Source organism: Ascaphus truei, chromosome 4 (genome assembly GCF_040206685.1).
Source record: "Ascaphus truei isolate aAscTru1 chromosome 4, aAscTru1.hap1, whole genome shotgun sequence".
Taxonomy (NCBI): Eukaryota; Metazoa; Chordata; class Amphibia; order Anura; family Ascaphidae; genus Ascaphus; species Ascaphus truei.
The window spans coordinates 40,921,163-40,936,044 of NC_134486.1; the positions used below are offsets into that span (position 1 = coordinate 40,921,163).

Genomic DNA, 14,882 nt, shown 5'->3' on the forward strand with positions numbered 1-14,882 from the left:
AACAGTCCCTGGCTTGGGATGAGTACCTATCGACGCTGCAGAGGGTGAGTTGACTGCCCTAAGGGTGTTGGGTGTGAGTCCCCAGGTGACCGTGGAGCAAGGTTGCTCCATACGCATTGTCGCCCGGGTGATAGACTCGCCCCAGCATCGTGTCCTGGCGGAGGTGTCCCACCCGTGGCTGCTCCAGATGACTACAAGTGGGCGGAACCTGTGGAGAAGAGCCCACCTCTTACCTGCTGTCCGGAGAGGAATTCCAGCCAAGTTGCGTCCATCCCCGAGATGTGGAGATGTGAACATTCAAGGAGTTCTGCGACCCCAGGTGACATCGCCGCCAGACCTGCCTGCGGAGGAATCCGGGGACATCTCCTACCATGTGATCACTGCGGGGGGTCCCATTCAAACTGAAAGGGACTGCAGGGAACCATGCTGTGTTTATCCGATGGGCCATTAAGAATCTCACAGAAATGTTGAGGCATTTACTGGGAGACTGCCCCAGAATTTCCCAGGTAAGTGTTCTAAAACTGGTGGATGCATCTGTAACTCTCAAAATATTTTTCCTGGTACAATTTTTGTATACATTTATTGTAAATAAAATAAGATTAAAGTACCTTTAGGTGCTTTATATGTTTGAGGCCTCTCTCTGCTTTTTCTTCCTGTAACACACAGGTACTGAGAAGCATCTTAAGAGCTGTACACGCTGAGAAACAAGTACAACTTTGACATATTATCCTAGATACATTTATATAGGGAGGTGCCTCCCTGCCGAAGGACTTGGTAAGGAAGGGAACGTGTGAAAGGACATATAACACACAGATAAATGCAATACAGCATCTCCAGAATAAACTTTTAAGGCACCAATCGTCTAGTTTTAAACTGTTAAAGATATCACAGTCATTCATTCCGTTAAGTGCGACTACACCTTAAGTCATTCCTAACTGTGAATGTTAGGTTTAGAGTTAAAAACAGAATTTCTCTTTTCATCTGAAAAGTGTACTGATTTTTTTTTAAGTTACTACATTTTTGTTTAAATAATTCTTATTAAAGACTTTTTCTACTAATATTCTCACTGTTCTTTTTTTACTGTATAATGAAAAGACCTCATAAAAATATTCTACACTGAGATCAGTGTGTGTCTCTATATTACCATAAATTCCGGACTATAAGCCGCAACTTTTTCCCCACGCTTTGAACCTCGCGGCTTAAACAATGACGCGGCTAATATTTGGATTTTTCCCCCTTTCAAATTTTTTTTTTCCAAAAAACACATTCTGTGATGTGCTCAGTTTTTTGGCGGCATGAAGCTTTCATTAGACCAGGCCTGCACAATACGCGGCCCGCGGGCTGCATGCGGCCCACCTGTACTCACTGTGCGGCCCGCGGTGGCTTTCTGCTCTCCCCCCCCTCCCGAGTCCACTCTCCCGTGCCCCCCCGCGAGCTCGCTGTAACCATCCCCCGCGAGCCCGCTCTCCCCCTCGCAGGGTAGCAGCGCGCTCTAGCATTGAGGCACTTCCTGCCTGCTGCTTGCTAGAGCATGAGTGCACTCCTGCTTGGACGGCAGAGGTATTTACTGCTTGGACGGCAGAGGTATTTACTGCTTGGACTGCAGAGGTATTTACTGCTTGGACTGCAGAGGTATTTACTGGTTAATGTGAGGTACTGGGGGGTTAATGTGAGGTGCAGGGGGGGTTGATGTGTGGTGCGGGGGGGGCTGATGTGATGTGCTGGGGGTTATTGTGAGGTGCTGGGGGGTTAATGTGCGGTGCAGGGGGAGTTGATGTGAGGTGCAGGGGGAGAGTGATGGGAGGTGCAGGGGGAGAGTGATGGGAGGTGCAGGGGGAGAGTAATGGGAGGTGCAGGGTGGTTGATGTGAGGTGCAGGGGGAGTTGATGTGAGGTGCAGGGGGTGTTGATGTGAGGTGCAGGGGGAGAGTGATGGGAGGTGCAGGGGGGGTTGATGTGCGGTGCAGGGAGAGTGATGGGAGGTGCAGGGGGTGTTGATGTGAGGTGCAGGGGGAGAGTGATGGGAGGTGCAGGGGGGGTTGATGTGAGGTGCAGGGGGAGTTGATGTGAGGTGCAGGGGGTGTTGATGTGAGGTGCAGGGGGAGTAGGCACCTGCGGCTTATAGACGTGTGCGGCTTATTTATGTTCAAAATAATAATTTTTTTTAAATTCAGTGGGTGCGGCTTATATTCAGGTGCGCTCAATAGTCCGGAAATTACGGTACTCTAAAAGTTGTCTAGAATTATGTTTAAAGAACATTGCCAATTATTGTCACAGAAATGCTTGCATTACAAAGCACTGTTATCCCATGAGACACTTTCCTGTGCTGCAAGACTCCGTAAGGCCCATTCAGGTAATTGACCCAGACTTCCCCTTGACTTTGTGCCTGAAATATTGGGGGTCTCAGTCAGCTTGTCTCCCTTACGTCTAACGTTTTTTTTTTTTGATTTGTAAGATTTTTGCATTTCTGTTTTGTATTATTGCTTTGTTTGAAAAAAACACATTTTTTTTTTTTTGCTCTTGCAGATGAATTGATTTATTGGTGTGCATTGTTCAGTTCCCCACTCATTTAAGTAATGGAGACTTAAGGAGGGTATGGGCTCGTACACCTGATCCAGCGTTAACGCACATTCAAGTCTGCAGGAGTTAACGCCTTATAGGGCGCGCTAATCCGTACCAGCACTTGATGAATCTGCCCCATGGTCTGTTATGGACAGTGTATAATATATTTCTTCTTCTTTTTTTGCAAAGGGATCAGCAGTGGCAGTTAGTCCTTCTAATGATGGAGGAAGACAATATAATGATAACAACTGGCATCAAATAATAGCTACGAGAAATCAGGCCACTGGAAAAATTATTGTGGATGGACAATACACAGGTAAAAAATAATAACTGAAAAGTTATTAAACTGATATATTTTTTCTTTTATTTTCAAATAAAACCGTTTGAAGATTCTTTAATGAAGACATTTTAGTCACTAAATTATTACACGGATAGCACAAATTACATATTTTGTAAACATTACCATACGTGTTTTTTTTTTTTTTTTTTTACATATGTTTGATTTCTGTATGCTTTGGGCTTGCAAAAGAACATATAATGCGCGGCAACAGTAATTGGGGTGGGGGGAGTTGTGTTATATGTCATCTGCTAACGCATCAGTGGGTACAATAAGGGCCGCTAAATCTGTATGTTCTCTTGGAAGAGAATGGTACCACTGGGGGACTGATGTATATATTAAAACTCTCGGCGTACAGGTTCTTCTCTAGCTACAAGTGGTGGTACAATCATTGGAGAAAACACTGGCGTTTTTGTTGGAGGATTTCCAAATGAATTTGTTATCAAAAGAAAAGACACAGGTAAGTGATAATAAAATGAATATAAAACACCTGATAGTGTAAAGTCTATAATAAACAGTATATTATTGCAGGTGAATAATGAGTGACACTTGGAACTTTAACAATGTTTTCTGTCTGTGGTCAGCTTACTGTTTTTTTGGTTATCTATAGAAATGTATATTACTGTTATATTTTTTTATTTTCCAACTGTGATCTAACCTGTACCAAACAACACAGCTAGGAGAAGAAGTCTGTCAGTGTACATTCTGTGCTACTGTATGTTTCATAAATCAGTTCACATTCCTCAACTTTAGGTACATGGAACTGGTTGTCCTCACTCCTGCTCTGTACTAACAGGATTATAGAGAAAGTGGAGTGTAAACCTGCAGCTAGGACCAACATTTATTTCCCAAGTTTCTTCTCTATTGACATTAGGAATTGCTCATAGCAGGAATTGCTCACAGAAGCCACAGTGTGATGATATATATAAGTGGGTCCCTTTTTGAAAAACCCATCTTAGATTTAATATTGTCTTAAGAATGTGTTACGTTGTTTCAGACTAATTGTCTGATATTGTGTCTGGAATCATTACTATTTTGTTTCTGAACAGGTGATGCACAAATAAGCCAAAATAGTTTTGTTGGATGTCTTAGGGATATTTCCATACAGCAGAGTGATAATCCTCAAGAAATATGGGAAGCCCTGGAATGGTATCACGCTGATGAAAAAATTAATGTTTACGACAAATGGGAAGGATGTCCTGATGCTGTTGGCGAAGGAGCATATTTTCTTGGCTTTGGTAATACAGCATATGATTGTTTCATTAATAACTGTGATTCAATTATAATTAGAGATGATTGAGTTTTGGTGAACAAAACCAAGGTCCCTGGAACTTCCATGGTTCAGAGTTGTGTACGTACTGGTAGTGTACGACCCCAGTCAAATGGTTCCAATTCTCTGATACCTGCTAGCCAAAGTAGACCGCGTTTTTAATTTCTTCTAGTTCTATTCCATTTATTTCAATCTTTGTAAAGTTGAGACATTTGTTGAACTTTGGTCCTCCTGAGATTTTTATGGAGGTCCACCTTCTAACTTGCTTTGGTGAGTTCTCTGTTTTGTTGCTGATTTGTGGAAAATAATAATAATATTGTCTAGAAATTGTAGGTGACTCAATATTCACTGTTGATTTTGATTCTATTTTACTTCTAATACAGGGCATCTCTTGAACAATTCTTCACACGTTGAACTCCCCTATTGATCCTTATCTTGCTTGTAGCCTCATGTAATCGAATGATTGATGTGGCATTTTCATAAATGTTCCCTATAATATAAATGTGCGCTTATTCAGCACTTTGTCTTCTTAATGCATTTAGTGGTAGATAATATTCATTACTTTGTGAACTCACTTTTTGCACAACTTGGATGTAGTGTGACAAAATACCATTTTTGGCTGAAGGGTTCTTGTCTGGGAATGTTAAAACCCATTGTCTTTTAGGGTAAAGCACAGTCACAGGACCATCCAGCTCTGGGTTAAGTGCATTATTTTCTTTGTCACTCTAGCAGACAAAATCAAGACAAACAAAAAGAATCAAAATACATCCTAGCTCTATCTGAGCAGTAACTAGACAGCAATTCTCTAGCTATCTTTGGGTGGCTTTCTCACTTACCAAACAATAAAACAGAGATATCACAAACCAAACTTGTTGCAGTCCAGTGCCTGTCTGTAGCATCCAACTCTCCTAGCTGGAATAAGGGGAGAGGGGAGAACCGATCCAGCCTGGCCTTTTTAAACTCTGTTAATCAAGACCAGGCGATCTTCACCTGGCTTCATTTGGAAAACCTTCCCTGGGCCTTTAACCCGTAGTAGGAATAGGTATAATTTGCAAATGCAGGGCTTTTTGTATCTCCCATCCACAACTCCACCACCTTTCCTCTCACAGTAGTCAATTGTATTGTATACACTGTGAAATCCTGTTTGTTCTCAAGACTAGCAAAGCCAGAACCCCAGGGGGCCAGGACAAGTGAAAATCTCTAAATGTAATTCTCAGATGAAATTTTGATGTAAAAAGATTCTCAGAATCTGTGTTGCACAATGCCATAGAGTATCTCACCTTATCCAAATTAAACAGTTCCTTCTTCTGGAAGCTCTATGAGAAATACTGTAAATCTCAACTCTAAAGGTTCAAAGGTTTACTTTGAGAAACAAAGTACATACATAAGATAATGACAATGCATGTTTTTTAACAAACATACTCCTTTATAATGCATGTTCTGATGCCCAAGGTGGAACTAAAGAAGGCTATAAGGGATGTGTGATGTACTGTACTTTAGCACAGGCTTGAAGCTTCTAATGTGTTGCAGCAATTATGAATATCAATTGATGTCATTAGGTCAAATATCCATGTTTCTTAGAGCAGATCATTTGGTAACAATTGATCTGAAATGTGGAGATTGTTCAGAGCTGCACACCAATTTAGACAGAATACAGTGGTTGATTAAAATAAAAATGCAGACCACAATCAGTTTAAATATATACTTATCAACATCATGTTTTCCAAGGTTTGTTGCAGATTGTAACTGCTAACATGAAACAATTAGTAGCACACATTCACAATCGGATTATTCATCTACTCTTTCGATACAACCAGGGATTCACATTCTCTCCTCGGTTACCTGGTCCTTAATCCTACAATTGCAAATGTTTGGTTTCTTTATTTAAGTCCTTTACCAACTCACTATTCTTTTTGTATTAAAGTCCAGCTTGTATTCATTTAGAGCAGGCATGTCAAACTCAAAGGCTAACACGGGCCAAATAAACAAGGTTTAAGTTTATGTGGGCCGCAAAAAAACAAAACTTTAAATTTTCATAGAAACGTAGGTTTATTTTGAAAAGTACAGTATGTGTGTGTGTTTACCACACTAACCGAACCAAAAAAAAAAAAAAGCCATACGTGAATGACTTCTGAACCCATTAACCAGTGTCAGGATGCCCCCTCTTAACAATTTCCAAAGCAGCAATCCCGCCTGGGATCTTACCTGATCCGCAGTCCCTCAAGGTACTATACTGAGGGGAGGTGTTCTCTACCTGTCTTCCGAGGTCTCCCGTGTGAAACTTGAGAGTCAGATCTGGAAGAAAGCAGAATAGGTTATTTCGGTGTAGGTATAGTGCAGTTAAGATAAAACAGAGAGAGTGGGTGAGGGTGACAGACAGAGAGGGGTGGGAGAGAGAGGGTGGGAGAGAGAGGGTGGAAGAAAGAGAGGATGGGAGAGAGAGGGTGGAAGAGAGAGAGGGTGGAAAAGAGAGAGGATGGGAGAGAGAGGATGGGAGAGAGAGGATGGGAGAGAGAGGATGGGAGAGAGAGGATGGGAGAGAGAGGATGGGAGAGAGAGGATGGGAGAGAGAGGATGGGAGAGAGAGGGTGAGAGAGAGAGGGTGGAAGAGAGAGGATGGGAGAGAGAGGGTGAGAGAGGATGGGAAACAGGGTGGGAGAGGGTGAGAGGGTGGGAGAGGGTGGGAGAGGGTGAGAGGGTGGGAGAGGGTGGGAGAGGGTGAGAGGGTGGGAGAGGGTGAGAGGGTGGGAGAGGGTGGAAGAGAGAGAAAAGATGGGTGAGAGGGTGGGAGAGGGTGGGAGAGAGTGAGAGAGTGGGAGAGAGTGGGAGAGAGAGAGAGAGGGTGGGAGAGAGAGAGAGAGGGTGGGAGAGAGAGAGAGAGGGTGGGAGAGAGAGAGAGGGTGGGAGAGAGAGAGAGAGGGTGGGAGAGAGAGAGAGAGGGTGGGAGAGAGAGAGAGAGGGTGGGAGAGGGAGAGAGGGAGAGAGGGAGAGAGGGAGAGAGGGAGAGAGAGAGAGAGAGAGAGAGAGAGAGAGAGAGAGAGAGATTGCCTGACTCACCGGGCCTGTTGGCGGCCCTGTCCCTCATTCTCTCTCTACTTCCCCCCCATTTTCTCTCACCCTCTCCCATTGTCTCCCCCTATTCTCTCTCCCTTCCCTCCCCACCCCCATTTGCTCAATCCCCTCTTCTCTCTCTCCCCACCCATCTCCCTCTCCACCCCTCCATTCTCTCCCCCCCCATTCTCTCTCTGACCTGCACAGATGCACACAGCCACTGACCTACAGACACTCACACAGACAGACCAACAAAGACACTGACCACACACAGACACCCACACAGTCACTGCTGGCCTACACACACACACACACACACACACACACACACACACACACACACACACACACACACACACACACACACACACACACACACACACTCCCCCCCCACACACACTCTCCCCACCCACACACACACTCTCTTCCCCCCCCCACACTATCCCCCCACACACAAACACCCCCACCACACACACTCCCCCCCCACACACACACTCCCCCCCCACACACACACACTCCCCCCCACGCACACACCCCCACACACACTACCCCCCCCACACACACACACATTCCCCCCACACACACACACTCCCCCCCACACACACACACTCCCCCCCTCACACACACACACTCCCCCCCCCACACACACACACACTCCCCCCCAACACACACTCCCCCCCCACAACACACTCCCCCCCCACGACACACACACTCCTCCCCCCCACACACACTCCCCCCCACACACACTCCCCACCCACACACAACCCCCCCCACACACACACTCCCCCCCCACACACACACTCCCCCCCCCACACACACACTCCCCCCCCCCCACACACACACTCCCCCCCCCACACACACACTCCCTCCCCCCACACACACACTCCCCCCCCAACCCGCCACACACACACACCCCGCCACACACATACACACACACCCACACACACTCCCCCCCACCCACACACACTCCCCCCCACACACACACACACACACACCCACATACACACACACCCACCCCCCCACACACACACACACACACCCATACACACACACCCACCCCCCCATACACACACACCCACCCCACACACACACCCCCACCACACACACTCCCCCCCACACACACACTCCCCCCCACACACACACCCTCCCCCACACACACTCCCCCCCACACACCCCCCCACCCCGCCATACACACACACACACCCCGCGCCACACACACTCCCCCCCCACACACACGCACACACACTCCTCCCCCCATACACACACACTCCCCCCCATACACACACACACACCCCCCCCCCCCCACACACCCCCCCCACCCCCCCACATACACACACCCCACACACACACACACACACACACACACCCCTCCCCCCCCCCCCACACACACACACACCCCCACACACACCCCCCCACACACACAAACACAAAGTGGAGTACAGCGACGGATATGAATGACTGGAGGGGGGGGGTGGCGGGGGACAGAGGAAAGGCCTGCTTTTTGAGCCTCCTGCTGCACCCACCGCCCGTCAGCGATCGCGCACCACCATTGCCCGCCCCCACGCCTATCTCCCGCACCATGTAGACCGGGGGCAAAGGGAGCACCAAGGGTGCAAGGGGGGGGCGCCAAGGGTTGAGCGGCAAGGGTGGTGAGCGGCAAGGGGGGTGAGCGACAAGGGTGGTGAGCGGCAAGGGGGGTGAGCGCCAAAGGGGGTGAGCGCCTCTGCCCCGGGTCCCTGTGGCTGCCCGCCCGGCAGGGGGCACCACGCAGCAGGCAAAGGAGCCAGGAGCGGGAAGGCAGAGACACACTCACCGTGTGCTCTGCACAAAGCGAAAGCCCCGCCCCCGGTTTACTCTGACCTGCCTGCGACCAATCCCCTGCATCCCGGCCGGCATTCTAAGCCCCGCCTCCTTCATTCAAACCCATGCGGCCCTTCATCCAATCCCCTGGAAGCATTCACTCACACAGAGAATACTTACCAGCTGCCGCATCCTTCTCACCGCCGCCGTAACCGGGACACATTGGCTGGGCCGCACAGATACTCGTTGTGGGCCGCATGCGGCCCGCGGGCCGCGAGTTTGACATGCTTGATTTAGAGGATCTACTTAACAGTATGTTAACATTGTGCTGTAATTGAAGTACAGATCCTCTTTCTGTAACGACAGTAGACATGCATCAACATACAGTAGGTTTTATCATGACCTTCTGAAAGTATATGTATTACAATGTATTTAGACACTACAGTACTGATACTACTTTTTTCATTTTTTTTTATTTACAGGTTTCCTTGAACTTTATCCAAGTGTTTTTCCTGGCGGGCCAGACTTTGAACTTTCCTTTATGTTTAAAACTGACCAACTTAAAGGATTACTTCTGTTTATCTACAACACAGATGGGCCAGATTATCTTACTGTATGTATAATAAAAAGTATTTACAATGCCCTTTGCAAATTTATGATAAATGCTAGTACTGTATACTTATATACCCTATAATAAGATTTTTTTTTCTCAAATATTGACATGTAAATTTGTAGTATCTTAAGAGAGATTGTGAAACATTTCCTGATAGTTAAAAAATAATAACATTTAGTTTGACATTCGCTAGAAATAGTTATGAAAATCTTAAACTTTTACAAAAATCTCCAATCACTTATTTAGGGATGAAATCTCACCCTCTATCCTTGGGAGACTTTAACAAACGTTTGCAGGTTTCACTGAGAGTTTTATCATACTTTGCGATGTACCAGGACTCCTGGTAAAACTCAATATGCAGTAAGTGTTTGTTTATCCTGGAGAGAAAAACAAATAAGAAATATATTTTAATTGTGTGAATATCTAATTGCCCAACTTTGTTTTGCATCAAACATTTGCTCAAACATTAAAGAAACAAACCGAAACAACATCCAACATCTTTTATTGTGTATATCAATTAGCTAAATTATCATTTACAAGTTCATATAGGCATATTACATACAATAAGTAAGACAGCATTTGTAAACCTATATCAAAAAATATATATTATCAGTAGTTAAACTGAATTGAATTAAACTTAACATAAATAATTATTGATTATATTTAAACCGGTTTTGTATTTCCATTTTAATGAACTCATGCTGTGTAAAACATGTTCTGTAAACAGCGATGCTTTTTCAAATTACAGGCTCAGTTGAAGAATGGGATCCTAAGCTCTAAATTTAAAAATAAATCCACTCTTATTCAAGTTAATCTTTGGGCAGGACTCTCTTACTGTGATGGAAGATGGAACAAAGTCATTTTAAAAAAAGAAGGTGCCCTATCTTCAGTACACCTCAATAACTTGGTAGAACAAGTGGTTGAATATGGTGCACCGCAACCGGAAATAAATGTGAATTCTGCTATATATATTGGCGGTGTCCCAGCTAAAGTGCAAGACTTGTTTCCAGACCTTGATTTACAACACGGTAAGGAAATCTGCTTTATATTTATTGGCATCTCAATTATTACAAATTGAGTTTCATCTGAATCAGTGGATGAAGAGTAAGAAAATATGGAGATATGTTATTTTACTATATATAATTCTAATCTATAATTAATAGTTCATAAATTGTTTAATTCATCTTTAAAATTCAAATATTTTAATATTTTAATTAAAATGTATTTCAACATACTCATTATTTTAAAAAAATATGTCTGCGTTGACTATCTACTGTATCATCAGTTGAATTTTCATATAGTGAAGATCGTTGGTCAACAATTGCTGTACAACTATTTATTATTAATTTGTTACGGAATCTCAGTCTGCTTTTTCAAGACATAATGGCCTTCACTAAATCTATAATTGGCAGCATGGTGCATAAAGCATGATATTTCATTGCTTTTTAATTTAGACAAAATGCAAATATATCAAAGACTGGCACATCCTGTTGCAATTTTCCCATACAAGTGAAAGAGTGGTAAAAGATGTTCTCTTGCTCGGAAGAATGCCTATTGGGTATATCTGACCAAAGACTGGTTTTGACAACAAGATCTATTGTTGAGAAATATATTAGCAAGCTAGATAAGCCAACTGTGCATACGTCAGCCTGTCAACACGCAGCTTCAATGTCCTCAGTACATTCTTCTTATATCATGTTAAGTGGCTGACAGTGCTTGTACTGGCTACAATCACAATACACAATACAATACACTGGAAACTAATTTAGTACATGCAACCACTCACCATTACATTTATGCACTATTCTCTACTCCAAAATTGCACCCACAAATGAGAGTTGCTAATCAGTTTTTGCTCATGCTTAACTTGAGTTTGGTCATTATAATTATGCAATCCAACTTTGGTAAAATATTTAAAAACATTTACAGTAGCAATTAATATGCATTGTTAGTATTGTATTCTGCATATTTTCAAATTGCTATATTGTTTTCAGTAATAAAGCTGCAGGCGAGCACAGTTCAGGCTGTGGGCAAATACGCCCAAAATCACTGTTGGTTTCTCCTTACTGCACTTGAATCAGGGGGAGCTGAACTGTGCTATATTTAGCTCTACGGCCCCCTACCTCCTGTTCTTGAGATATTTACCATTTTAGTTACGATCCTCCTGACTGGCTCTCTAATTGTAGGAGGTGTGACAGTAGGGGCAATGCAGCTACTATAATTAAGGTCAAGCCGGCCATTGCCCTTGCATGTCTTAAGGGATACTCAGGGTTACCCCGGTATCCTTGGCTATAATGAGATTTGGTTTATGTATTTGATTATTTAGATAAGTATGAATATGTTTTTGCTGTTGTCTTTGTGTGCACGGTTGGTAATTCACTCAAGCAGCCAGCACACAAAGAGATGGGGTCCTGCTACCAGAATGGGGCAGGTGAAGTGCTTCAGACATTATGAGTGTGGAGGAGTACTGACTCTGGTCTTAGTAACATTGCCTCTCCAAGCGGAGCCATTAAACAGCCCAGATTCTGAGGTGCCTATCTCTGCACAAACTATCAGACTGACTGTGGGAACCATTGCTGGGTTTGAGTCCCGTAAGCATGATTCTCAATGGGCAGTTTAAATTTCCCACTCCTCATCAAGCCCACTATTTTAGAGGTATGGTCACCTCCCATGTCCTGGATCGGCCCATCACAAATGAGCCTCTTCTCAGTGATTGGTCCGTTCACAACATCCGCACACTGATTGGTCAGCATCCTTTATTCCATCCTTGGAATAGGGATAGTGAGCCTATGTAAGGACCTGCCGATTTCAGTTCCACAGACTATTCTAGTCGTAGTATAGTAGGTGTCATCCAAGGTTTTTTGCCAGGACACCAAAGTGAGGCTTGTAGTGGAAGGCTATTTGAACATGCTACAGGGTAAATAGCATTCCTGAACTATTGCAGTACCCAAAGCGGATGGAGAGTGGAAGTTGCCTGGGTAAGCCTTGGAAGCAATGCCTGGCAACTAGTTGAGATAGGTGCCGCATAGGGGCAGCAGGTCTCAGGGGGCGGATAGAGGGATAATGGAGCAGCATGTAGCAGCTCTGCTGCTTTCCTTTTAATTTAAATGTTTTAAAATATATGTAGGATTGAAGCAGTGGCTCTCCATAGCTGAATCGCATTCATTTCAGCTATGGGGAGCTCCTGCTTTTGGAGATGCTTGCCTCCTTAGGGGGTGCCATATCTCATGTTCCGGTTTAAAGCCCACGGTTACATGGGCCAATAGGAAGCCACCTATGACGTCATGGCTTCCTATTGGCCCATGGTGATGGGACAGCTAAACCTGAGCAGGAGATATCAGCACCCCCTGTGGAGGTAAGTATCTCTGGGGCTCCCCATAGCCGGAACATTTTTTTGGAGGAGTGGGCTGCGTCCTTATAAGTGCTTGCCTAAGAGCAGCACATAAGCAGGCACCGGCCTGCCTACCATAATTTCATCTCAGTTTCAGCAGGGAAAGGAGGCATGAGGCTTGCATTGAAGCAAAGACAGGGACAGAGAGAGAGAGGCAGAGGGGCCTATTCACTAAGCAATGATGACTGGTTTAATGGGCGATAAATGCCTTTATAGCGGGATACTGACTGATCTGTTATTCACAAAGCAGTGATAACAGTGCAGTTGCACGCTATAATGGCTTTTTAAGCCTTTAAACAGTCAGAGACAAGAAAAAGTCTTATGATAGGGCAAAAAATAGCAAAATCGGCATTTTTTTGCCAGTAACTGGTATTCACAAAGCTGTGATAAGTTTATCGGAGTATAAAAGCTAACCGTATTTTTTCACCAGCTAATGGCTGAGACATGCATAAAATCGTGTATTTTTCTTTTTCTACACTGGTATCAGTCCTGAGGCTGGCGGGGTCTCCGGGTGGTCCCATGGGTGATGGGGGCCCCATAGGAGTCTGGGGGTCATTGGGTGGTCCCTGCAGGTGTCTGGGGGCCTCCAGGTGGTGCCTGTGGATTTCCGGGAGACCCATGGGAGTTCTTGGGTCCTCTATGTTGTCCCTGTGGGTGTCCGGAGGGCCCATGGAGTCCGGGGGTCCTCAGGTGGTCCCCACGGATGTATGGGGGCCTGCTGGTGGTCCCTGCAGGTGTCCAGGGCCCCCACGGGAGTCTGGGGGTCCTCGGGTGGTCCCCGCGGGTGTCGGAGGGTCCCCGCTGACCTGCGGTACCAATCCTGTGCTGGAAAAAAACTTGCACTTACTCCTACCAAGATGAAGGCCATCCTCATCCTCATCACCGTCCTTGTCCTCTGTGGGCATCAAAAATACAATAACAAATACAATCTAATGGTCCCTAGTCCCTTAATCACCTTAGTGGTTAGTTATCACTATACTAATTAAGGGGCTAACCCACCACCCCCACTACCCATTGATTGGCACAGTGTTAAGTATGCCCATGTAATATGGGCATACTTTGCCACTATAGCAATACATGGGGAAGTTAAAAAAAAAAAACAGGCTAAAAATAAAACACATTACATAGAAAAATAAACACATTACAAATTACCAGGAATCAATAAAGCAAATACCAAATAAACACCAGAATTAAAAATTAAAACACCAAAAAACAACAATAAATAAAAGAAAACTCCAAATAAACACTATTATTAAAAGCAAAAGACCAAAAATAAACCACAATTAAAAAGCAAACACCGAAAAAATAACAGAAATAAACAATTGAAAACACAACAAAAAATCCAATCATTCAAAATCAAAACACAAAATAAATAGTAGAAATAATTAAAAGCAAAGAACCAAAATACATTTAAAAGAAATAAAAACAAGCATAAATAATCGGAAAATGAAATAAAAACAAGCCATCCAAATTACAAACAATTAAGCCAACCAATAAACAGAAAAATAAAAAACTACAATCAATAGAAAAAACGCTTTCGGCAAAAAATGCATTGACTGTCACTAAATCCCCTGATCACGTGGGCCGTGAAGTGGGAAAATTTAAATATGGCCCCCGGGATACCGGAACCCTATAATGGGGCCTGTAACTCAGGAAGTAGGGGGTCCCCAGACCTGAAATCAATGCGGTTTAGCTCCGGAGACACCCTGCTACAATAATTTAATATTAAAATAAAATAAAACCCCTGCAATCGCCTGTTAGAGGTATGCAGGTTGAGTGACTGATTCAGTCTATCTCTTACTACACATCTCTTACAGACAGGTATACACCGGTAGGATTCACACGCTGGGACCTCTGTT

The 14,882-nt window shown here is 44.4% G+C and overlaps 1 protein-coding gene across 6 annotated transcripts in view; it reads left to right on the forward strand.

The window, feature by feature from the left end:
- USH2A (usherin) overlaps window positions 1–14,882 on the forward strand; it is a 942,943-nt gene that overhangs the window by 326,774 nt on the left and 601,287 nt on the right. For 5 of the 6 annotated variants that reach the window (XM_075595608.1, XM_075595610.1, XM_075595609.1 and 2 more), the window contains 5 exons: window positions 2,751–2,877; window positions 3,257–3,358; window positions 3,948–4,136; window positions 9,502–9,632; window positions 10,381–10,660. In XM_075595608.1, coding sequence (XP_075451723.1) covers window positions 2,751–2,877; window positions 3,257–3,358; window positions 3,948–4,136; window positions 9,502–9,632; window positions 10,381–10,660 — 829 coding nt within the window. The remainder of the gene's footprint in view (window positions 1–2,750; window positions 2,878–3,256; window positions 3,359–3,947; window positions 4,137–9,501; window positions 9,633–10,380; window positions 10,661–14,882) is intronic. The other variant, XM_075595612.1, reaches the window with a different exon arrangement.